Source organism: Arachis stenosperma, chromosome 9, assembly GCF_014773155.1.
Source record: "Arachis stenosperma cultivar V10309 chromosome 9, arast.V10309.gnm1.PFL2, whole genome shotgun sequence".
Lineage (NCBI taxonomy): Eukaryota > Viridiplantae > Streptophyta > Magnoliopsida > Fabales > Fabaceae > Arachis > Arachis stenosperma.
In genome coordinates, this window is record NC_080385.1 from 39,542,616 (window position 1) to 39,567,942 (window position 25,327).

At 31.5% G+C, this 25,327-nt stretch overlaps 2 protein-coding genes across 2 annotated transcripts; both read left to right on the plus strand.

The window, feature by feature from the left end:
• Positions 1 to 698: 698 nt before the first annotated feature.
• Positions 699 to 9,172, plus strand: LOC130949426 (uncharacterized). The gene is made up of 8 exons (XM_057878150.1): positions 699 to 809; positions 1,768 to 1,889; positions 1,968 to 2,025; positions 2,417 to 2,431; positions 3,268 to 3,326; positions 3,428 to 3,512; positions 5,742 to 8,287; positions 8,404 to 9,172. The coding sequence occupies exons 1-8, from the start codon at positions 699 to 701 to the stop codon at positions 9,170 to 9,172; spliced, it is 3,765 nt and encodes a 1,254-aa protein (XP_057734133.1).
• Positions 9,173 to 15,936: 6,764 nt separating this feature from the next.
• On the plus strand, positions 15,937 to 20,772 carry LOC130951988 (F-box protein VBF-like). The gene is made up of 4 exons (XM_057880751.1): positions 15,937 to 16,321; positions 16,918 to 17,036; positions 17,391 to 17,796; positions 19,987 to 20,772. Exons 1-4 carry the CDS (start codon positions 16,046 to 16,048, stop codon positions 20,407 to 20,409), a joined length of 1,224 nt encoding a protein of 407 aa, XP_057736734.1. The 5' UTR covers positions 15,937 to 16,045; the 3' UTR covers positions 20,410 to 20,772.
• The last annotated feature ends 4,555 nt before the right edge of the window (positions 20,773 to 25,327 follow it).

Consider the following 25,327-nt stretch of genomic DNA (forward strand, 5'->3'; position numbering starts at 1 on the left):
GAAATTTGTTACAAATACACAAAAATATTTTCTTTAATGCTGCATTTTTTTCTTCTTTTTTTTTTCTTATTTTTTCTTTCTTTGAGTTGAATGAATGTATGTTCATCATCTTCTAAATAATTTTGCAGCATTATGTGTTTCTTCTTCTTTGTTTGATTTTTTTTTATTCTTGTTAATAAAGTAAAATAAGAAACTTGAGAATATAAAATAAGAAGAAAAAGATGAATAAGAAAAAAAAGATGATGATGATGATGATGAAGAAGAAGAAGAAGAAGTAAAAAATGAGGAAGAGAAAGAGGAAGAGTTTTGAATTACACAGAACTTATCTGTACAAATACACCAAAATTTATTAATAATACACAAAAATGTCTTAGTTCTACACCGAAATTTGAGACAAATACACAGAAATATTTTCTTTAATGTTGTATTTTTTTCTTCTTTTTTTCTTTATTTCTTTCTTTCTTTTAGTTGAATGAATGTAGATTCATCCTCTTTCAAGTAATTTTGCAGCATTATGTGTTTCTTCTTCTTTGTTTGATTTTTTTATTTATATTTTTTTAAGAGAGTAAAATAAGAAAAACTTGAGAAAATTCTATGACAGAAATTTTGGATCAGGCAACTTCATTAATATGGCAAAAATTCTATGATAATGATAACACGATAATGATAACGACGATACGTATAAGAAGAAGACAACGATGACTATAATGATGATGATCATGGTGATAAAGATGATGGAGGAGAAGGAGAAAAGGGAAGGAGGAGAAGGAAGTCCAATGAAGGAGGAGAAGGAGGAAAAAGAGGAGGAGGTGGTGTTGGTGACGACGATAACGAAAGAGAAAAATAATGAAAAAAAGAAGAAGAAAAAGAAGACAAAATATCAAGATTGACGAAGAAAGAAAAGAAAAAAAAATGTGCAATAGAAGGGTGTGAATGTAAATAACTTATTAGACTTATTTGATTAAATGACTTGTATGTAGAGATTAATTATAAACATAGAACATGGGAGGAGCATTGTCATAATCCAAAAGAATATCCAAACCACTATTTGTATTTTAAATTTAAAACATAATTCTTCTCCACATTTCAAAACCCACTACAACAATTTTGATCTATGGCAACATATATTCGAAACAATACTTAAAAAATGTTGTCTAAAATAATAAAAAGCAACTCTTAACATTTGTTGCAAAAAAATAAGACTATTGCAACTCTTTTAAATCAACATGTTATAAATGTTATTTTTTAGTTAATTAAAAAACATAACAAAAATGTTGCTTTAATAAATTAAATAGACAACATTTATTATATTCATATATTACATTTTATAAAAGTTGTTTTAAAATTTTTAATAAACATCAACTTATAAATGTTGTCTAAAATAAATTAATATTTTTTTTTTAAATTATAAGCTTCTCTCCAGATATTTTAACAAAATATTTTTTTCACTTTAACTAAAAAGAAGAAAAACAAAACCCCTTTTGCTCCACGGGCCTTCAATTCATCATCTTCTTCTCCTTTTACTGAAAGAAAGACTGAGACAAAACCCCAACCCTAACAAGCACAAAATCATCTTCATCTTCCTCTCTTCGATGATGGCAATAGAGGAGACATTGACGTGTGCCCTTCTTTGCTAATTCATCCTCATCTTCATCTTCTTCAGACATTGACGTGCTACTAAATCATCTTCTTCTTCGTCTTCTTCTCTTCGAGGATGGCAATGGAGGTCTTGACACGCGTTTGAGCTTTGATTCTCTCTGCTTGTAGTTCGAGATTCAATCTTCTCTGCTCGCAATCGAGATTCAATCCAATTTGTTCGCGTTTGATCTTCGATTGTCTCTGCTAGCAGTTCGAGCTTCCATCATTTCTGCTCGCTTGTTCATCACCGGGTACCTATGATTCTGCATATTCCTTTTTCTTTTTCATTTTGAATCCTAATTTTAATAATGTTGATGTTGCTATTATAGGGTTTTTGGTAATAATGTTGCTGTTTCGAGCTTGCCATTCATATTTGTGTATATTTGTGTATTTTGTAACCAGATCTATAAAGTCTTTAGGTTTTGCTTGCCGTTCATCTATGATCTCTTCCAATTTGCCAGCGTTCTTCTGCTAGGGTTCATCACCGCTGATCATTGTTTTACAGGTACTCATGATTTTATCTCTGTTTTTCTTTTCTATTTTTGTGTTTTGAATCCTAATTTTTGGTTATATGAAATTTGTTGCTGTATGTGTGCATTAGTGTTGAAGCAACTCTACTGTCACTGTGTGCGTTTAATGGAATTGCATGTGTATTTTAAATCTTCTGGTTGAACTTAAACTTGTTTTTACATACATAGCTTTGTGCAGTACCATTCTATTTTGGTTCTTTTATTATGATTTTGAATTTTAGCTTATTTTCATTCTATGTACTCTGTAGAAATTGGGAAACAGGGTAAGTAGTGCTGATATTTTGAGATTAGCAATTGGGAGTATTATATGCGAAACTAATTATTGTTTTTGGGTCAAGTGTGTGCATGTGGGTGTGGAGTTTAAGCATAGTTTTGTTTGTATATTTGGAGCTTCGAGTGAAGAGCAGAGAGCTACCAGCTTGCTTCTTCTCATACTGCTCCGTAGATCAAATGGCCTCTTTTTATACAACGGAATGGAATCACTTCCATCTTTTATGTAACTTTTGTATCTGGCTTAAATTCATGCAACATTGCAACATGAACCTGATTTGCCATTTGCTTTTAGGATTCAACTTTTTTTTTCTTACCATGCCCTCTGTAATTTTAGATGCAGCTGTGCTTTACCCTGCTCTCTGGGAATAATTTGAATTTTTCTTTTGCATGTTGACTGTGCTTGCTACCAAGTTGTAATTTGATGCCATAAATATGGACAAATCATTATGCTTATGTCATATGCAGTGTCTTGTTATGTTTTTTTTATAGTGAAATTATCAAAGGATCCTAGAAACGACAGTCCTAGTTTTTATATATGTAATACAAGTTTCAAGCAAGATAGATACATTGAGACAGCATCTTTAAAGAAAGCAAGTTCTTTATTTGTTGTAACTCCTAACCCAAAGGACTTGGCATGATATTTAGAAATGAGATTTCTAGTAATATGAATTTACTGATATTTTATATAGGGTCTGGCAAAATGGATGTGTTGTTGTGCATCAGTTATTGAACTTGTTTAAATATTCTTGACTAAGCACTGTTGGGGTCATATTTGGTATAGCGTTATCACCACTGCTACTTTAATTTTTGGCATTTGTGTTTTAAGGTTGGTGATCCTGCACAGCTTCCAGCAGCTGTAATTTCAGATGTTGCTAAGAATCATGGGTAAACAATTCTTTTGATGATAAGCATATCTTCTAACTAAATAAAACTATTCTTCTACTTAATACCCTACTTTTGTGCTATTTTCTGTTTCATGCTTTAAGATATGGCACAAGCTTATTTGAAAGATTGATGCAAGCTGGCTATCCAGTTAAAATGTTGAAGACCCAATACCGAATGCATCCTGAGGTTGGTTCATATTTTACTGGGAAAGTTAGTTTGTTATTTATTTCTGTTCATACTATGGTCATGCTTCAGATTTGGGATTCCTTTATTCCCTAGGCAGCCTCAGATTGAATTGCATAACACAACCAATAATAGTAACTTATCTTAATTAGTATCTTAATTATTCATTCTCTGGTTTTGTATCTTAATTCCTTTCCGGTGACCATGATTTTGTTGAGTCAAAATCAGGCCGGATGGTTAGTTGTATCCATTCTTGGAACTGCTAAGACCAATACTTGCATCATCACATGCTTTGTTTCCTTTTAATAGTAATTTAATTAGAAATTTAATTTATTACTTTCCTGGAAACTGCTAATCTGCCTCCTCATCATCACTTTCATCACCCATCACCATCATCATCGCATGAGACCCCCATCTAATTGAACTCCAACTCCATTCATATCATTTTATATATTTCTAGAATACAATACCCCAACACTAGTGTGAATGCTATAAGCTCTTACTTTTCTTTTCTTTTCATTTTGACTAAATTAAACTAAATAGAAATCTCTAGTCTACTAATTTTGGTCCTTTAATTTACCATGAAATTTATTTGCTACTTTCTTTTTAAGTTCCTTGGACATATTCAGCCCCCCAGTACTGTCTTTTGTCTTCCTTAAACCTGGCGTCACGAAGAAGCTAATTTTGTTAAGAAAGATAAATCAAAACCGAACACGTATACGTATATGCACCTACGAAATTATTTTGATTTTGTTGTGAAATAATATTTTTCTTTAGAATAGAATTCGAATTTTTTATGACAGGTCTCTATTTATTACTCTATAACAGCAACAGCAATGCAGATTTGCTAAAAGCCTGTGATGTTTATTTAGTTGATGATCTGATATATCTGTTTTGATGAGATAATTTAATGTAGATTATTTTGTATGGTTACTATGTGTGCGCACACGTAATGCCCTTACTTAGTCCCCACACTAACCCTATAGACAAATGTCCTCACTTAGCTGCTTTGTCGGCCTGTAGAGGGAATTTCATTCAACACAATTATTTGATGGATCATAACTTCCCAATATATATCTCATTTAATATATATATATAATATAATGCTTAGCAAATCGCAAAATATAAACTGAATTAGTACTATTCGTATGTTGGTGGAGTTTTCTTGAATTTGGCCACGATAACTATTACTTGATGCAGTAGAGTGAGTTACTACAAACCAGCTACATTACATGAGATATTAGAGGCATGTGTGATAAACTTTCCCGAAAAGGGAAAATATGTATGATTTAAGTAACGCATAAAATTTAAGATTCCATGCATTATTGAAATCAAATTTCAGTACCCCCTCTCTTTTAATTAGAAATTTAATTTATTACAAAATCTAAAACTACTACATAATATATTTACAAAATCTAAAAATAACCCCTGTTAAAAGCAAGAATGGAACTTAAATTTAGGATGTGTCTAAAGTATGAAAACTGATTGTTTAGATTGCTAAAATTTGGCATAATATATATATTAGCTGGAAATTAAAAGATGCATGGTTATGTCATATATAAACGCAGTATCCTGTTCTTTTTTTTTATGATTAACTGCTAATATTAATAGTGCTTTTGTTTATATAAAACCTGCACTCTCTTGTGTATATAAAAGCTGCACTAAATGCAGAATCAGATTGATTCTATGCAAGTCACAATTCATTTTTACTCATACTCTTTCTCATCTCCTCTGGTCTCTCTTTCTTAATCAGATTGATTCCTTCACTCATACTTGAGTATACGCAGCTGAACACTAAGTGCAAATTATTGCGGCATGACCTCGTAAGTCTATCTTATACTTATTTGCTTTTATATGTTTATGTTATTCTTTTGCACTTTTCTAAAATACTGATTGTTTAATTAAAAAATTAAAATATAAAAGCATTTTTATTTTAAAATATATCTTTTCAAAAGTAATTATTAATATTTCTTTTAGAATAATAAAAGAATTATGATTAGTTTGTATTTGGTTAACTTTTTAGAATAATAAAAGAATTATTAATATTTCTTTTAAAATATAAAAGCATTTTTTTAATATTTCTTTTTATATATTTTATATTGAGCAACCGTGTATATATAGCAAGTTTCAGATTCCATTTTGATAAAAGAAAATTGTTTTTAGCTGGTGTTTAAGACCATAATCATTTTTAGTTTAATAGTAATATCACTATGAACAATTAGGTTTTCCCAGGACTCATCCAAGAACTGGATGAGTTTACCAAGACATAGCCAAGAGTTTAGAGATGGCGTCAATAGATTCTTGGACTATGCTTACTCCGTTGGAAATCCTCAAGGAGAGGAAATTCTATGTCCTTGTGCAAAATGTTGCAACTTCCTTTGGGGTCAAAGAGAGTCTATTTATAGCCATTTAATATGCTTTGGATTTGTCAAGGGCTATACACGATGGGTTAATCATGGGGAAAGTGTAATTGGTATGGATGTCGATACTGGTGATACCGGTGAGATTTATTCATGCGATGACATTGAAGGCTTGCTAGACGAAAGGTTTAGGAATGTGGCAGATGTTGAGGGAGAAAAAGAAGGTATGAACGAAGATGCAAAGAAGTTCTATAATTTGGTTGACGAGGCTAGCAAGGAACTATATCCTGGTTGCAAGGGATTTTCTACTTTATCTTTCACCATCCGACTATACTTGTTGAAGTGTCTACATGGATGGAGCAATGCCTCGTTCACTTCCCTCCTGGAGTTGTTGAAAGAGGCTATTCCTAACTTGAATCTCCCTTCTTCTTTCAACAAAGCCAAGGCTATGGTGAGAGATTTAGGTCTTGATTATAAAAAGATTGATGCATGCCCAAATGACTGCATGCTATATTGGAAAGAGCACGAAAATGAAACATGTTGCCATGAATGTGGAACTTCTCGTTGGATTGAGCCTGCGGTAGTTGAAGGTGACATATCTTCAAAGAAAGCTCACAACATTCCTGCAAAGACATTACGGCACTTTCCCCTAATTCCCAGGCTTCAAAGGCTATTCATGTGCTCAAAGACCGCTAAGAATATGAGTTGGCATCAGGAAGAGCGTAAAAAGGATGGAAAGCTAAGGCATCCTGCCGATGGTCAATCATGGAAAGATTTTGATAACCGACATTCAGAATTCGCCAAGGAACCTCGTAACTTGAGACTTGGTTTGGCGAGCGATGGATTCAATCCGTTTCGAACCATGAGTATATCTCATAGCACATGGCCGGTTATTTTAATGACTTATAACTTGCCACCATGGATGTGCATGAAACAAGAATACTTCATGCTTTCTCTGTTGATCCCGGGACCAAAATCGCCAGGAAATGATATTGACGTGTACCTGCAACCATTGATTGAGGAATTGAAGGAGTTATGGGAACTTGGGGTAGAAACATACGATGCCGCAAGAAATAAAACTTTTCAAATGCATGCAGCTCTCTTATGGACAATTAGTGATTTCCCTGCATATGCAATGTTATCTGGGTGGAGTACAAAGGGGAAACTAGCTTGCCCTTCTTGTAACTATGGGACTTGTTCTAGTTATCTTACACATAGTCGGAAGATGTGTTATATGGGTCATCGTGTTTTTTTGCCCGAGGAACATCCATGGAGAACTAATAAAAGGTCATTTAATGGAAAAGAAGAACATCGAAAAGCTCCACCGTTGCTAGAGGGCATGAAAGTTTTAAGTCATTTAGATTCTATGGAGAATTCCTTTGGGAAGACAAAAAAAAAGGTGAATGAAGGCCCGTGGAGGAAAAGGTCAATCTTTTTTGATTTACCTTACTGGAAGTATAACACATCAAGACACAATCTTGATGTAATGCATATAGAAAAGAATATAGTTGACAGTATTCTTGGAACTCTCTTGGATATATCTGGAAAGACAAAAGACCACCTAAATGCTCGATATGACTTGAAAGAAATAGGCATTCGTAAGAATCTTCATCCAAAAGAAATAAGAGGTCATAGAAAAGTGAAGTTTGCAAAAGCATGTTTCTCCATGACTAAAGCTGAGAAATCAATTTTTTGTGATGTCTTGAAGAAAGCAAAGCTACCTGATGGTGCTGCCTCAAATATTTCTCGATGCGTGAATCTTGCAGAAAGAAAAGTATCAGGTTACAAGACTCATGATGCCCATTTTATGCTGCATTATTTGCTGCAAATTCCCATCAAAAGTATACTTCCAGATTCGATCGCAATCCCTTTAATTCGGCTTGACTCTTTTTTTCGTCAGTTATGTCAAAAGGTTATCACATTAGAAGAGATAAATCAATTGGAAGCAGAGATTGTGATAACACTATGCCAATTGGAGAGGATTTTTCCTCCTTCATTTTTTGACATAATGATGCATTTGCCTATTCATTTGGCTAATGAAGTGAGACTAGGCGGCCCAGTTCAATTTCGGTGGATGTATCCTCCCGAAAGATACATGTGTACTTTAAAGTCATATGTTCGAAATAGAAGTCGTCCTGAAGGATCTATTGCGGAGGCCTACTTGGTTGATGAGTGTTTAACTTTTTGCTCACGTTATTTACATGATGGTGTTCAAACAAAATTGAATAGAATACCCCGGAATAATGATGCTAATGACTTTGAAGCGGAAATTCCACATTCATTTCCAATTTTGTTTCCTAAGAAAGGCTGTCCATTGGGAGCAAAGAAGGGTGAGATTTTTTCTCTTGACGACAAGTCTCGAAACCAAGCCCATAGCTATATATTATTGAACTGTGGAAAAATTGAAGACTATGTTAGGTAAATCCTACTTACCAAACATATTATTGAACTGTCCATTTCTTTTAATTTTTTTAATTATGAATCATGGAATTATCTCTAGGTTTTACTTACGAAAATTCTAATTTTGGATTTAGAGAGCATGAGGCTGATCAACAAGGAACAAGTTGGGTGAAAGCTAAGAACCATAGTATGAACTTTCCCTCATGGTTTAAAGCACGTGCCATGCGTCAGAATGTTCCAGATTGGATTAAGGAGCTTTCTAGAGGGCCCAACAAGATTGCAAAAAGATATTCGGGGTATTTTATCAATGGGTATAGATTTCATACTAGGCAACGTGAGGCAAGACGCAAGACGCAAAATAGTGGTGTAACTTTAGTTGCGTTGACTACGAGCTTTGCAAGTGCAAAGGATCCAAATCCAATTCGTGCAAAAGTTTCCTACTCTGGCAGAATAAATGATATAATTGAGTTAGACTACTTTGGCAATTTTAAGGTTGTAGTGTTTAGATGTGACTGGTATGAGACTCAAGAGGATGGCTATGGCTCTTCGTATGTTCAATTCAACAAAAAATGCTATCAAGAAGAGCCTTTTGTGTTGGCATGTCAAGTACACCAATGCTTCTATGTGCAAGATCCATTTGATCAAAATAAACATTATGTTATGAAGTCAATTCCAAGGGATTTATTTAGCATAGGTGACGAAGCTGATGTTGATCCCCAAGCTATATATGAAAAAGAGCCATCTGACCAGTCAATGGGTCCTTCTATACCCAATGATAATGGTGAAATTGATTTGATTAGGGGTGACTTGCACGAAGTTGTTATAGATGCTTCAAAAGGAGTTCTTCTTTCACAAGAATACAACACAGAATCAGAAGATAATTCCGAAGACGACATTGAATGATTTATACTTTTTTCCTTTATTACACTAAATAGTAGGGAAGTAGAATGAAATATGTATATACTTTAACTTTTTAATTGCATTAAACAATAGGGAAGTGGAATGAAAGATGTATCACTTTTTTATATATGTGTCTTATGGCATGCCTTCTTGTTTATTACTATTAAATAGTAGTCTTCAATTACATCCTCAGCAAACAGCTCCTTCAGTTCCACAATGTTATCTCCTTCAGCTCCTTCTTGTTTATTACTATTAAATAGTAGTCTTCAATTATATCCTCAGCAAACAACTCCATTCAGTTTCTTAATGATTTATTAAAGGCTGAATTTGGTGTTAGGAAAGAACTTTATTTACATTGCCAAATTCTAATGTCTAATGTCATCTTTTATTTTGTTTTATTTCAGAAATACAATGGAAACAAGAACTACTCCAAAGCGGAAAAGACTGGTAAAACAGTATCAAAGCAACAAGCAATTCATGCAGAAAAATACAGCAGAAATTCATAAGAAGCAACATTTTATCTCTCCAATGATGGCTGGTGGTAATGGACAAAAGAGAGTGACTCCTATGCCTTCTAAGCAAAGCACTCAAAAAGAAGTCCCAATTTCTAAAAGAATGAAAAGTATGCCGAACCAGAAAATTGGAGCTAGTGAAGAAGAACCAGAAAATCTTAAAAAGCGTCCAACCATGGGTATGGATAAATTTTTGGAGACACATGGGGTTCATTTGGAAAGAGAAGATGACGATTTTGAACCAAGTGCTGAAAACGAAAGATCTATTCAAGAAAAGCAACAAAATCTTAGGAAGACAAATACAAAATCAAGTTGTCAAGCCATGACACTTGATACATTTTTGGAGACAAATGGGATTCATGTGGAAGGAGAGGAGGAACATAGTGGAGCAAATGCTAATGAAGTTGGAGATGATGATGATGATGATTTCTCGGATGATGAGGACTATGTTGGTGAATATGAAGATGAAGTTCTTCATGGTGATGACAATCACCTTATGGAAACTAACAATGTTAAAGGTGCTGTACTTTATACATAATTATCATTTTACTTATTCATTAGCATGTATAGCTATATAATTCATTTAAATGGTTAAATTGCACATATTTATAGATACTCCAAAGACTAGAAGGACACGAGGAAAAACAAGGTGTGCTAAAATTCATGCAAGAAGTTGGGAAGAAAGAGAAGAGGTGACTTTTTATGAAGGACAAGCAGTGGGACCAACTCCAAGAAGAGTGAAGGATTTAACTTACTTTATTGGAACAATGGGAAGGAATAGCGATTTCATAACATTGATGTACACTAGTTGGAAAGCTGTGCCCCTCAAAGTCAAAAAGCGCATATGGAAATATATTAATGTAAGTGTTTTATTTCTCATCTATTTTTTATGATCTGAAAATTTTCAATTTTGTATGGCTTAGCTGTAGTTTTGTGAAAATATATAGCTGCTGTTTTACACTGCAGTTTTGTCTTTGTTTTTAGTGTTCTTGAATTGTCATTTACAATTTTTGTTTTGTACTTTTTCGTAGTCAAAGTTCATTCTTCCAAAAGAGGGGAAAGGGTGGGTGATGACTGGTGTTCGAGAAGCTTGGAAAGGTTACAAAACAAGAATCAAGGGAAAGCATTTTGAGAGATATAACAACATTGAAGATATGCTGAAAAATCGCCCTTTAGATATTCCAGAAGTTCAATTTCAAAAGTTAATTGCATATTGGAGTATTCCTTCTGTTAAGGTGAGTTGTAGAATAAATAATTCTGTTTCTTTGTCTTTTTTTATGCTTTTGGTTTATTACATATAACTCCCTTTAATTTTTTGGGTATAGGCTCTATCTCGTTTAAATTCTGAAAATCGTAAAAAGCAACAACATCAACATCGAATGGGACCTATAAGTTTTGCAAGAGTGCGTAATGAAATGGTAATAATTTTGATTTTTTATAAGTTTTTTTTTGTTGTATAATGACCATCTTAAAACTAGATAAATATTATTTTTGGCCATTTTTAATACTCTTTTTCCTTACTTGTAGCGTGAAATGAATGAGAACAAAGAAGACCCATCACAGGTTGATGTGTTTGTTGCAACTCGAACTGGACGAAAAGGAAAAGAGCTTGATTCAGGAACACAAGATGTTATTGTAAGTCATAATAAGTTGAAGTAGAACTGCCTTAATTTACAAATTGATCTAAAACAAAATTGTCTTAATTTACAGTATTATTTTAAGTCAGATTGTCCTGTATAAAACTTAAAAAGTATTGTTATAGTATGTAATATGTATATATCTTGATTTTAGAGCCTTCAAAGTCAATTTCCCCTGGAGGAGGATTCTTCTTGAAAGCTAATATAATTTATAAATAACTAATTAAGTAGATTTAAAACATACATGATCATGTTTTGTGGGGTCCATAATTAAAATATACATGTGAATTGCTTATGCTTTAATTTATTTAGATATAGCAGGCGAGAAGTCAAAGATACAAATGTGTAGGCATTAATTTAAGACAGCTTGCTTTTTTAGGTTTGAAATTAATCAAATCATCCTTTAATTTCTGTCATCTATTTATATTTAATGGGTAGCTGATATGGACATGACTGGTAAACAGAGCTCTCAGCCATCAACTTGAATAAAATGTGTGTTTCTAAAATACATATTATTAAGTGAATACAATTTTGTGAAAAGGACATAAAATCTAAGTTTTAACTTTTAATATGTTCATTATATCATTATTAAAAGTATTAAAAGTTCTCCAATGAAGTTCTCATCTCAGAAACTTTCATTAATGCTGCATCCCTACTCTTATTTGCTTCCATTAACTCCCTCTTGAGTGTCTCAATTGAAACTATTCACATGTCCTTAAGAACTTGAGAAACTTTCTCAGATTCAGTTCTGTTTGGGGAACTCATAATCACATTCTTGCTATGCTTCTTCTTGAACCGAGGAAATAGCCATGACATAACACCTTTACTTTTAGGCTGTTTTGGAAAGAAGCATGAGAATCAGTGAGTGGAACAAGCTAAAATTGTTATGTTTTTTTAATAGGATAAACTTAAGAGCCACCAAGAAGCTGGAGACACTTCCGAGAAAGCATTTACTGCAGTATTTGGCAAAGAACAACCAGGAAGAGTTCGATGTTATGGGAGGACAATCACAAAAACATCTCTGCAGAAAGAACGGGAGATTGCTAAAATTAAGCAACAACATGCAGAGACTATAAGTTCAATGAAAACTGAACTTCATGAGACAAAAGATAGAGTCCAAAGTTTGGAGGATCTTGTGAAGCTTCTCTTGCAACAGAGTTCTCTTGGCACAAATATTGATGAAGCACTATCTTTATTACGAGCCAAGGAATCAACACATGATATAAATAGTAAGCAATGTTCGAATGGCAACGATCGTCCTTCCTCATCAACTCGTGATCCAAAGTGATGACCAGGTATAACAAAAAAATTTGCAGTAATTTTTGTGATTTATCATTTATTGGGAATGGACTATCAACATTTTGGCCTTTGCTTTCTCTGTCTTCTGCCATCTTACTTCATGGTGGCTTCTGCAATACACTCTTGCTATTTTTAATCAATCATCTTTTTTTCTTTTTCCTTTTTAATTACTTATTTTTGTAGCGTTGTGCTATTGTGAGGAAGAAAATTTTTTCCTCATTGCTGAAATAATGTGGCTATGTTGGAGAGTGATGCATGTTGTCACTGCAACAGACTCTAGTAACTGCTGTTTCATTCGCAGGAATGACAGAAATTGTCAAGGGAGTTGTTTCATTTCTTTATCTTTTCATTTTCCCCCCTTCAAATTTATGTTTCAGTCATTTTTATCTTTTCATTGCATTTCTCTTTCTCAGTTTACTCAGGTACTTCATCAAACACATACCATGCATCATTTTCCATTATTGCACCTTTTATGTTTCAATTTTTTTTAAATGCAACTTTAACTAAACCCCAATTCATTTAAATGCAGCAGTTATTGGACTCAGTGGAGGCAAGAGGATTTTGAGTTCATCATACCACACACTATCAGATTGTTCCAACAAAGTCAAGCATAGATATAAAATATGCAAATAGATTGACATTATTTTGATAAATATTAATTACTATTTTGTTATGACAATTATTGTTAGACAAGAATTTTATTATTTTGTTGAGAATTATTGATGAACATGTATTAGAAATACTAATTGAACTTTTTAATATCTATTTTAATTAGAATTTTATTTTTAGTTATTTTGTCTCTTTTATAATTATTTTTTATTGTGTACAAATTTATTTATTAATTAAAATAATTACACATGTATGAACAAAAAATTTTATTGTAAATTTTATTTTTTTATATTTTTATTACAAAAATAATTTTTATTTTTATCAAAAAGGCAACCCTTTTATTAGTTGCATATTTTGAATATTAGACAACACTTGTATAGGTTGCATATCCAAAAGAAAAGGTAATATTTTAAAGGGTTGCATATTCAAAACTAATAGGCAACACCGAGTTGCATTTTATTGCAAATAGACAACACTTCAAAGGATTGTAAATTCCAACTTATAAGCAACACATAAAAGAGTTGCATTTTATTGCAAATAGACAACACTTCAAAGGATTGCAAATTCTAACTTATAAGCAACACATAAAAGAGTTGCATTTTATTGCAAATAGGCAATACTTTTTAGTAGTGACCAAAATATGAGAGAAGAGACAACACTGCAAAAGTGTTGTCTCAAACACACCTTTGAAGTGTTGTTTTTCAACCAAAGGCAACACTTGGTAAGTGTTGCTCTCAAAAGCGTTGCTTTTGAAACAAAAAAGTGTTGCCTTGATCTAAGGCAACGGCTGCATATGCAACGCCGACAAAAAACGTTGCCTTAGGTCCAAAAGTGTTGCCATTGATCAAAAGCAACTTTTTGTCAGCCTTTAGGCAACACTTTTTAAATGTTGCCTCAATCTGAAAATGTTGTAGTGACCTTGCTAAATTATTACTAGATGACTCAATTATTTTACAAAAATATTTTCGTTAGGTAATCAATTAGGGATGCAGTTAACTGCAGTTAATTAGTAGTATTGTTTTGAACTTTTTTGAGAGAACGTGAATTTAAATAATTATGAGAAACATCTAAAATCTAATAAAATATTCAAATTTTTAAAAAATTATTATAAAATTATTTTAAAAATTCCTTATAAAAAACATTTAGAACTTAACAAAAAAATATCCAAAATCTAACAAAATAAAATATTCAAAATTCTTTTAAAATTTTAAGATCTAATAAAACGAGACATCTAACAAAATATTGGAACAAAAATATCCGAAATTTAAGAAAAGAAACATCTAAAATTATTAACAAATCAATCAAAACACAAAAAGAAGAAACATCCAAAATATAAGAAAAAGAAACATCAGAAAAATATTCGAAACAAATAAAAATAATTATCCAAAACTAAGAAGAAGAAGAAGAAATTCCTAATTAATAAAAAGAAACATCTGAAACATAACAAAAAAAACATAAAAACCTAACAAAAACGAGATATCCAAAATCTTTTTAAAATTTTAAAACCTAGCAAAACGAGACATTCAACAAATTATTGGAAAAAAAACACCTAAAAAATAAGAAAATAAACATATAAAACGATTAAAAAAATCATCCAAAACCCAAAAAGAAAAAACATTCAAAAGATAGGAAAAAGAAACATTCAAAATTTAGGATAAAGAAACATCCGAAACTAGTAAAAAAAACATCTAAAAAAAACACTGTGTGCGGGAGAGCGGATGGCGATTGCGAATCACCTGGTAGTGCGCGGCTCTAAATTGCGTAGCGACACGAGAGAAGGCGCGATAGAAGATGCGAGAGGAAAATCGAATTGTGTAGTGACACTCATGTGGACTGTTTTACGGACAAGATCCAAGAGAACTCCAAACGTTGTAGTGACGGTGGGCCGAAGAGGGAGCCAATTTGCGTGACGAGATCGACGCACCGAAGACATGAGGCGTTGCAATGGGCGAGAGAAGGAAGACGTCAAAGACGCGGCAAATGGAAGGAGATTAAGAAAGAAAATTTGAAATCACGTATAGTGAGTGATTTGTAGCTTAAGGTTGTATGACTTAAATATTAAAAAAGATACAAAACTGAATTTTTTAATTTCAAAATCAAAATTTTAAAAAAATTGTTCAAATTAATTAACCGTACAATTGATTCTCTATACTTTCTCTTAAAAAAAACATTAAAAATTGCATTTCGCTACGTCAAAGCTGCCAACCATGACAACATGAATTTAGTGTAAAATATCATCAAGGAAGGCGATATTTGCTTGTTTTGCTTAGTGTGCTAAACATTCTAGCCTCTGTATGTCAATCATGTGTTAGTTTTGACTTCGGCTCAAAAAAATAAAAATAAAAATAAAAATAAAAAAGAAAAAAGAAGCACGTGTTATATTTGGATGGCTTGAAACTTGAGAAGCTTTATGATATATCAACAGTGGAAGCAAGTGCACTGGAGAAAAAGACCAATATGGAATTATGGCTATTTTCCCAGCTTTCAAATAAAATAAAATAACAGTGTTTGAAAGCTCCTTCTTGATATTGACCTTCTCTTTATGTATATCGGCTATGGTCTACGACTCTTGTTTTATTCCCACAGTGGACAGCCCCACATGTATAACAAGTTGTATCTTCAAATTTGCCAGCGTCTCAAGAAAGCAACAAGCTAGCCTCCACCTCCCTCTTAGATTGAACCAAAATTATAATATAATAATCAATAAACCTTTCTTCTGTCTTCTTAAATTCCCATTTTCCTCTCATATATATACCCTTTCGTGTTCCACTAAAAATACCAATATTAATATCAGTTGTTACTATTTCTGAAACCCTCGTATGGGAATGTCTTTAACAAACTTCGATTCTTTGCCTGAGGAATGTGTCTCTACAATCCTGTCCTTCACTTCTCCACCTGACGCATGTAGATTCTCAATGGTATCCACATCCCTTCGCTCTGCCTCTGACTCTGACATGCTTTGGCTTACTTTCTTGCCCTCTGATTACCGTTCCATCGTTTCGAGATCCATGACACCCCTCGCCGTTGATTTATCCTCACGTAAGAACCTCTTTTACGCCCTCTGCCGCCCCCTTCTCCTAGATGGAGGCAACACGGTATGCTTAATTACCCAAACGCACACCTTTAATTAACTTGACTCATTTCATCAAGCATATATAGGTGTATATATACCCTGGTTTATTATTAAGAGTTTTAGTTATGGATCTTGTTCTTGCTTAATTAATCTTCCTTGATGTATAATTCGTTCGGCTTTCCACGCTCAAGTAAATATATGTAAATTATTTAAGTTTTTAAATTTAAAAACGGTAAAAATTTATATGAAATTATTTTTATATGAAGTTGTTAATTAAAAATAGTTAGATGATAATTTGATATGTTTGATTAAATTATTATTTAAAATTTTAATTAATAATTTTATATGAAAATAACTGCATGTGAGTTTTTACTTTTAAAAACATCTGTTTGCTATGTTTTAGAATCCTTTTGTAGTAGGATGAATTCTTTTTTTTTTTTCCTGTATGGTCGGTTTGAACAATTTATTGTAATAATAAAAATGATTCATGCGTTATATACGGAATCATTTTCAGTTCGACCTTACGGTTGCTTATAGGCGAGTTATAACATAGAAATTAGTTCTCCAATTACTTAATTTCAGAAAATAATTTCTTATTTTTCTATTATATACATGTAGAGCTTCAAATTGGATAAGTTTTCGGGTAAGAAATCTTATATCTTATCTGCAAGGGAGTTATCCATAGAATGGGGCACCGATCCAATGTACTGGAGCTGGAGACCAATGGCTGAATCAAGGTAATTAATTAGTTAATCAATTAATCTTTAATTAGCTTTAATTAAGTCCTGCCTTTTAACTTAAGCAAGTACAACTAATTAACTACTTCAATTATCTATGCCCGAAGTAATTGTCATTTTCTAAAGTATTATATTATAAGGAATGCTAAGATCAGTAATTTTTGTGATTTATAGTTATCAAGTAGTCATCAATAATATTTTTAATAGTGTGAGATTTCATCCAATAGAATAAGATTCCTCACTTTTCTTTTACGGATTATATGCTGGTCAGAATTTAATAAAATTGCTCATACCTAAACTTTTCCTTATATTATAGTATCTAACTAGGAGTTATTTATTTAAAACATTTTGAAGATTCAAAGAGGTGGCTGAGCTAAGAACAGTGAGTTGGTTAGAGATTGAAGGCAAAATCAACACCAAGAATCTAACACAAAACACGTTATATGGTGCATATCTAATCATGAGGGTCTCACACCGTGGATATGGCCTTGATTCTGTGCCTTGTGAAGTAACAATTATAGTTTCAAACAGGGTAATTAAGAGTGGGAAAGCGTATCTGTGGCAAAAGGATGAGAAGAAGGGCATTAAGGAGAATTCTCTTGATGGAGTTCCTGTTCCTTCAAGAAGAGAAGATGACAATGGGTGGATGGAGATTGAGATTGGTGAGTTCTTTAGCTGTGAAAGGGATGAAGAGGTCAAGATGAGTGTCATGGACATTGGTTACCACTTGAAGGGAGGGCTTATCATTGAAGGCATTGAAGTAAGACCAAAATAAGTTTGTGAAAGGCTTCTATATTGTGATATCTTTTCTTTTGGGTCACGTTTTAAGATATTTACGTGGCGTTTATTTTAATATCCAAAAACTTTTTATCTAATTCTTAAATTATATTTTGTATTTATTAATATCTAAATACTTATTAAGAAGAAAAATAGTTGTTAGATCATCGAGTTAACTCTTAAATTTGGTGAATTTACAAATTTATATTAACTTGAATAAAATAGGTCGAATTTGACAGACGAACTTGTTAAATTTGTCTAAAAAATGAATTGAATTAAGATTTTAATCTTGCAAAAATCACACAATTTTGGTAGGCCAGCCCACTAGACTAACTTTTTTTTTTAATTTTTTTGTTACAAAAGAGAGTGAATAAGAATATAAGGATATTTATTCAAAAGTTAAAAATTAAGATTTCTAATCATAAGTTTAGTTGGTCTAGTAATTAATTCACTAGTTCATTTAAGTAAGTGTTGGGGGTTTAAATTTCGTCTTATGCATGCAGTAACTCATTGGCTAACAAAAAATCTTTAAATGGAGCTCCAATCCACAATGAATTAGTCTTTGACCTGCCGAGTTGGGAGTGTCATAAAAAAAATTTATAATCATATATATTTTATTTGAGCTTAAGATGTAAATGTTACCTTGTTATTAGACATGTGTATTTTGATTTGGTTAGATAATTTTTGGTAGAGTAGTGGTGAAAGAAATAGAAGATTGAGAATGAAGTATGAGTGTATATGGTCTGATCAAATATGAAGATTCAGTCTAAACCCAAAGAGTTTTGGTGAATTTCAGCCTAGTTTTAAAATGGCCCAGTTAGATATAGGAAAAAATAATTTTACCTGTTGATGTCTATCAATCGAGCTTGGGTCAAAGCTTGATTCTCCCAATCCGGCCAATTGCGGGAGAAAATCAATTTAAACCTGACCTACAATACCAATTATTCCTCTTCTTCGTGCAATCTCTAGGATACATTCTCTCAAGTATTAGTTTAGTCCCCAACCTCAAACCATTTCATTCCTCTACTTCGAATTTGACTGCCACCTCCTTACTCATCACCACCAACTTGTTCCATCTGTTATTCTTCTTTTTTATCTTGCTTTGCTCACTGTGTTATTGTTCTACTTCACATAGTTATCACTGTTATACTGCTTTGTCTTGCTGCTATCTTTGATCTGTTTTATTGTGCCTCTGTTCATTGCCACCGTGCTTTCTGCCTGCTTTGTTGCCACTGTCGTCGCCTTTGTTTTGCATCTTTATTCCTAGAGCTCGTATCATTTCAGATTGAGTATTTTTGGAGCTCGCTCTTTCCCTTTTGTAAAATTTTTGGTTTAGTTCTTTTATGTGAATAGTTGTTGATTTTGTTAGAGATTATCTACATGAAAAAATCGAAAAAATTTAATACGTGTGAGTTGATGATGATATTGTTTGATCTATTATGTTGTTATCTATTTTTTTTATCATCTCCTCTTTTAAGTTGAGTTTAAATCTGATGTTGACCCAATATAAAATTGGTCTGAATCATTAAAGTTTTATCAGATTTAAAATTAAATAAGAATTTATAAAACATACTCAGACATAATTTAAGGACGAATATGAACCAAGTCAAATCTGACTTTACCTAAATCATGAATATCTATCTGAACTCCGCTAGGTAGACAATGAAAAATCTTGACAATGTGTACAATGGGCTGATTTACTGGCCCACGGTGGATTAAAAAAAAGAAACACCTCTAAACTATAGTAACAAAAAACTTTTACTCCCAGCTTCAAATTTAAACCATCTCCTACCCACTATTCCTTCAGCAGCCCCAATAGCGTTGTGACCACCCCTCTAGCAACCCTAGCAGCACCATCACCCATCCCCCAGCATCCCCAACAGCGTCGTGACTCTCCCAATTAAAATAACCATCCGGTTCCATATAAAACTGATCACCCCTGAAAATGTTAAGTCTGTATGCTTCGACCAAATCTAATAAACTAATAATCCAAATGCTCATTAAAACAACCATATGTATATCTACTGCATTGAACATTCAGATGATTTTAATTATACTTACGTAAATAACCATTCGCATTAGACATAAAATAACCATCCGCCAACCTTGTGTAATGAACATATGCATAAAAAAGGCTTTCACTTTTGTACTTGATTCCCATTGTCAAGCGCAGGATAGGGGAGAGAAGAGCGCAATGGCCAGAAACTACGTAGGAGAGGACAACGACGGGACCAGTATAGAGGTAAGCAGCGCACCCAGTGGTGACGAAGACGCCGGCGACAACCATGCCACCAATGCCGAGGGCGACGAGGTCGTACCAGCGGAGAGTGCAGTGCATGTGGGAGCCAGATCGGGCGCGAAGGTAGGTCATCTCGTCGTAGGAGGTGGAGACTGCAACAGCACGGATTGCAAGACGAGAAGGAGTGTAAGGTTACGACGATGGTGGTTCGGAGAAGAGGAGAAAAGGCTTCGCGATGGCTGCGTGTTGGTGAAGCAGGGGCTGGCACGAAAACTCCTGTGCTCAGTGGAGGTCCTGGGCTCGGCGAGAAACAGGAAAAGGGCTCGGATGCAGGAAGGTTGCGCAAAGAAGAGATGAAGAAAGGGGAGGCTCGCCAGCGGCTGTGGGGCCTGGAAGCGCGGACGGCGTGGATGGCGGGGGTGCTGGGAGCGATCATTGAGGTCTGGTGTCTGTGGTGGCGTGGCACCGATGAGAGAGAAAGAGACTGAGCGAAAAGGCAGTCACATCAGATGGGGGAGAGGGAGGCCGTTTTTGGAATTTACTAGCGGTTGCAAATCCTTATTTATTTTGAATTTCAAATTGGTAATTATTAAAATATAATTATTTATATATTATTTGATGTTAATTTTAATTTTATCCCTTATTGTACACATTGTACACTAAATTCATTGGCTCTTCATACTTTCTCTATTTATAAAACATAAATATTGGGTTTGATGACATTAATGCGCAATAAATCAAAATTCTGACTAGGGGTATCGACAGTGCGGTTTGGATTGGTTTTGAGTTAAAAATTTATCCAATCCGAGCACTAATTTTACTCGCGGTGCAGTTTGGATTGGATGACTTTAAAAAAAAAAATTCGATCTAATCCGATCCAATTTCAAGCGGTTTGGATTGGATTGAATTTGCGGTTTTGTAAACTAAAAAAATTAAATATATATAACAAGTCTCAACATCAAATTTTAAATAACTAACAATGACATAATAAGTCTCAATAATATCTTAAAAACTAACGATAACATAACAATAAAAATAAAATTAGAAGTTAGTTAAAATAAATAAATAAATAAATCATATTTTGAATATAAAATATTTATTAAATAATAATAATACATGAATAATGTAAAAATATATAACAAATTGAACATGTTATAAGTATATTTGTAAATATAATAATAAAATAATAACATTGTAGCACATTGTGCAGTTTGAATTGAATTGGATTGGTTATAAAAAATAAATCTAAAATTCGATCCGATTCAGCAGTTTGCAAAAAATATAATCTAATCAAATTCAAATTAGTGCGATTTTAATTAATTTTTAATTTAGATTAGATTAGATGAACAGTTTAATTTGGATCAATTTAAATTTAAACACCTCTAATTCTGATTATATATAATTTGATCTAATTTGTGTATACTCTTATTTTTATTAAACAAAATACAAAGTTAGTTTTTTTATGTATCTCTCTTTCATTTTTATACTTCTACTTTTGTAATTATATCTCTTAAGACGATTCAAATGGAAATTAGAAAAATACGGCAGCATCATGTAGTGGAATTAATGGAGCATTATGTATCATCATTTGCGTGTAGCCAACGGAAGCAGATGTTAGTTTTGATCAGCACACGGTTTCATTCCTAACAATATAATGCAGCCAAGGTGAACTGAGACCTCATCACTTCAAGCTCTACTTGCATCATAGGGTGGAAATATCAAGAGAAAAAAAAAAAAAAAAAAGAAGGAATCATACATTACCAATCACAAAAAGTTAACCCGTACGACTATGTTTGTTTGAAAAAAAAATATTTTTTATTGTTTGATTGAAGGGAGAAAAATAATAAAAAAAATCAATAAAAAATATTTGGTGAGATTTTTTAATTTTTTTCTTTCTAATATTAAAAGAAAAATAAAAAAACTAATTTTTTTTCTATTTCTAATATTATCCTTTCACTTTTTTTAATATATTTTATAAAGATAAAATTATTTTTTTATAACATTTATTTTTTTAATTTTTTTTATTTAAGAAAAATAAAAATTCACTCAATTTCTTTTCTTTCTTTTCTATTTTTTTTCTCTCTTTCTTTCTTTCCAACCAAATATAACCTAAGAGAATGGATTTATTACTATTTTCTACCTAACGCTACATTGTATTATTGAATTATTCATGAGTAGACAATACTCAGTCTTTAAAATAACGTAGTTTAATGTTATTTACTGCATATTGAAATTGAGACTAAAAAATTGGGATTTGGATTCTCTAAATTTTAAATTTTATTTTAGAAGATAAAGTATGATCTATCACCATTTATTTCATAGGTAGGGTCAAGAGAAAATATGAGAGAGAAAACATTCCATGATGAAAGATCTCACTTTATCCTCTAAAGTGAAAATCTAAAATTTAGAAGATCCAAATTCAAAAAATTGAGACATAATATTGTATTAGTGATTTAAAATTGAAATTAAAATTTTAATTTTTTAGTATTTTTAAAAAGTAAAAATACATAAAACTAAAATTTTTAGAGACAGAAATTAAAACTTAAATAATTTTTTTCTCAAAACCTTCATTCTAAATTTTGTACTTTGAATTTATCAACAGTTTCACACTCTTCACCTCTTACCCGCAAATTCACCCTGCTTTCACTTCACTACCACATGCACCTCTATTATCACCAAATTCTATCAGCAATAACAACAATAATACCAAAAATAACAACAATTTTATATACATATGTTCAAAACAGATTCAATAATCTTATAATACAAGGGAATTTTAAAATCGGAATAAAAAAGAAAAAAATAGAAAAAATTGGATGACAAAAAATTCATCAAATACTCTGAACTGTAACTTGAAAAAAGACAGAAACATATCAAGAACTCGAACAGAAATAGCACAGCAAGCAAAGCAAAAAACAAAAGGCAGCACAATGGACCATTGGTGACATGACTAACTGCTTGCGATGTGATGGAGTAGGACGCAACGAATACAACGATGATGGGTGATGTCGTTGCTGCCATTGTTGTAGAGAAATAAAAACCGTCGCTGCTAGTTTGCTAGAGAGAGAAGGGGGGAGGAGAAGGGGAAATGGAGCTGACTGGCTAGGAAGATGATTGGGTAGGATTTCATTTTGATTTTTTTTAATTAGCAAAAGTATTTTAGTAATTTTACTTATTTAAACTAAGTTTTTTTTTATCTTAAACTAAATAAGATATTGAGTCATAATTTAATCATATACATTTTACACCAAACACAATATAAAAATTTAATTAAGTCTTTGTTTTTTAGTTTCAATCTTTCAATTTTTATCCTTTAATCTTAGTCTTTCTTCTAAATATTGTGTAAAATATTTATTCTAAAAGGACTAACATGTAAGGTTTTATCCACTTACTAACCAGGAATTTAACTGGCATAGTGACATGAAAATCACAAGTCTCATTGAAATCGGTTTTTTTGTTTATTTAAATAAAAAATTATTTTTCATTTTATATCGTTATCAAAAAAATTTGTTTTGTGTATTATCTCTCAATTTTTAAACAGTCAAATTTCGTGGATGTGCCAACAAAATTAAAAAAAAAAATTCCAACTCCGCATACATGGACTATGAAATTCGAAAATATATTTTTGCCTCAATTTTGCAGCTTTTGCTAGCGTATTGAGATATAATATTTTTGTAACTGAAACAAACTTTTAAAATTCTTTTTTCATGAGAAGTTTGGAGCTAAAGTTAATCAATGATTGAAAAAGGGGGCCATAAAATTTTACAACTAGGTGGACAAATTCATCTGATATTGATTTATTTAGTTTTATTTTTACTCTTCGTTAATTTTTATTTATTCATTATTTAAAATTAATTATCATATATTTATGTATATATACATATATTATTTACTAAGGGACTATCAATTTTAGATTCTCTAATTTAAAGATTTGATAAAAATAAATTATTTCTTGGTGAATCTTTTATCAATAAAGGAGTTAGGTTTACAAATTGCCTTGTATTTTGGTATTCGTCGACATATATTCTCTCTTTATTTTTGAATGTTATATTATGGTGACTATTGGTTAAAGAATAATTTATAGCATATGTGATGAAAAATGGTTCAGCAGTTTGTTCTATAAGATCTATTCTATGACATTTATAAACTAAATTTATTGATCTTCCTATATTCTCTATTGAAGTGGTATAGCATATCCGATTTGGACATTAAATTTTACATTTATATTTATTAAATTTTCATGAACAATTCTTATTATCTAATCTATTGAATCTATAATTTTTTTTATCACAAATTACTAGGTTTATTGGTGAATTAATATCTTTCATATATGTTTATTTAATTAGTACTTGTATCATGCTAATATGAATTCATCCAATTTTAGATATTTGTCTGATGATCTTTGATTTAATTTGTTTACTAATTTTTTTATTATTTATTAATGTTATTTTTAATTCTTACACAATATTTGGAATAGTAGATTTTAGAAGAAAGAAAAATGAAAGAGAAAAAATGGATGGAAAAACCCATTTTTTTTGTTTGAATTAGAGTGAAAAATGGGTAAAAAATAAAAAAATAGGTGTAGGGCCTATATAAATTTTTTTTTTTCTCATTGCTGGGATGAAAACTAAAAAAGGATGGGTAAACAATATTAAAATTCCATATTTACTCTTTCAATAATAAAAAGTAAAATTCCTAACTCATTCTCTAATTTTTTATTCTAATTGGTGTTTTATTATATGTATTTGTTTGAAAAACAAATATATAACTTTTTGTTTATGATATTTAAATTTTGAAAAATAATTTGAAAGATTTTTTAAATGAAAAAATAATTTAAATATATTAATAAATTATAATTTATATATAATATATGTAAGGATAATGATAAAATGATTTTACTCTATTATAATTTTCATTTTTCTTACTTTTCTTTCTATTCAAACAAAAGAAATTATTTTTTATTTTCTTTTCATCCATTTTTTCTACATCCAAACAACATACAAAAAAATCTACTTTTCTTTTCATTTTCTTTCCTTTCATTTTTTTCCTCCTATTTTCTTTTCTTTCATTTTCCATCATACATCCAAACAAAGTGTTAATTAGTAGATCGTATTTTTATAGGTATTTTTAACTGAATTTTTTCATAATATATTATGTTTTTTCTATTAAATATTTTTTTTAACGAAATTGATTTATCAAAATTTTTCATTTGCTTTTAAATCTAATTCAAATTTTAAAATTATTTGTTTTTATTATCAATTAATACAATTATCTT

Bases quoted from the DNA above. Each gene is read 5' to 3' on its own strand.
- LOC130949426 (XM_057878150.1), top strand. From the start codon at position 699: ATGACTATAATGATGATGATCATGGTGATAAAGATGATGGAGGAGAAG. The intron at 810-1,767 runs GTGGTGTTGGTG...CTCTGCTTGTAG, and splicing joins AGGAGGAAAAAGAGGAGGAG to TTCGAGATTCAATCTTCTCT. The intron at 8,288-8,403 runs GTAAATCCTACT...TTTTGGATTTAG, and splicing joins AAAATTGAAGACTATGTTAG to AGAGCATGAGGCTGATCAAC.
- LOC130951988 (XM_057880751.1), top strand. From the start codon at position 16,046: ATGGGAATGTCTTTAACAAACTTCGATTCTTTGCCTGAGGAATGTGTC. The intron at 16,322-16,917 runs GTATGCTTAATT...ATATACATGTAG, and splicing joins TCCTAGATGGAGGCAACACG to AGCTTCAAATTGGATAAGTT. The intron at 17,797-19,986 runs GTAAGACCAAAA...TGTCAAGCGCAG, and splicing joins TTATCATTGAAGGCATTGAA to GATAGGGGAGAGAAGAGCGC.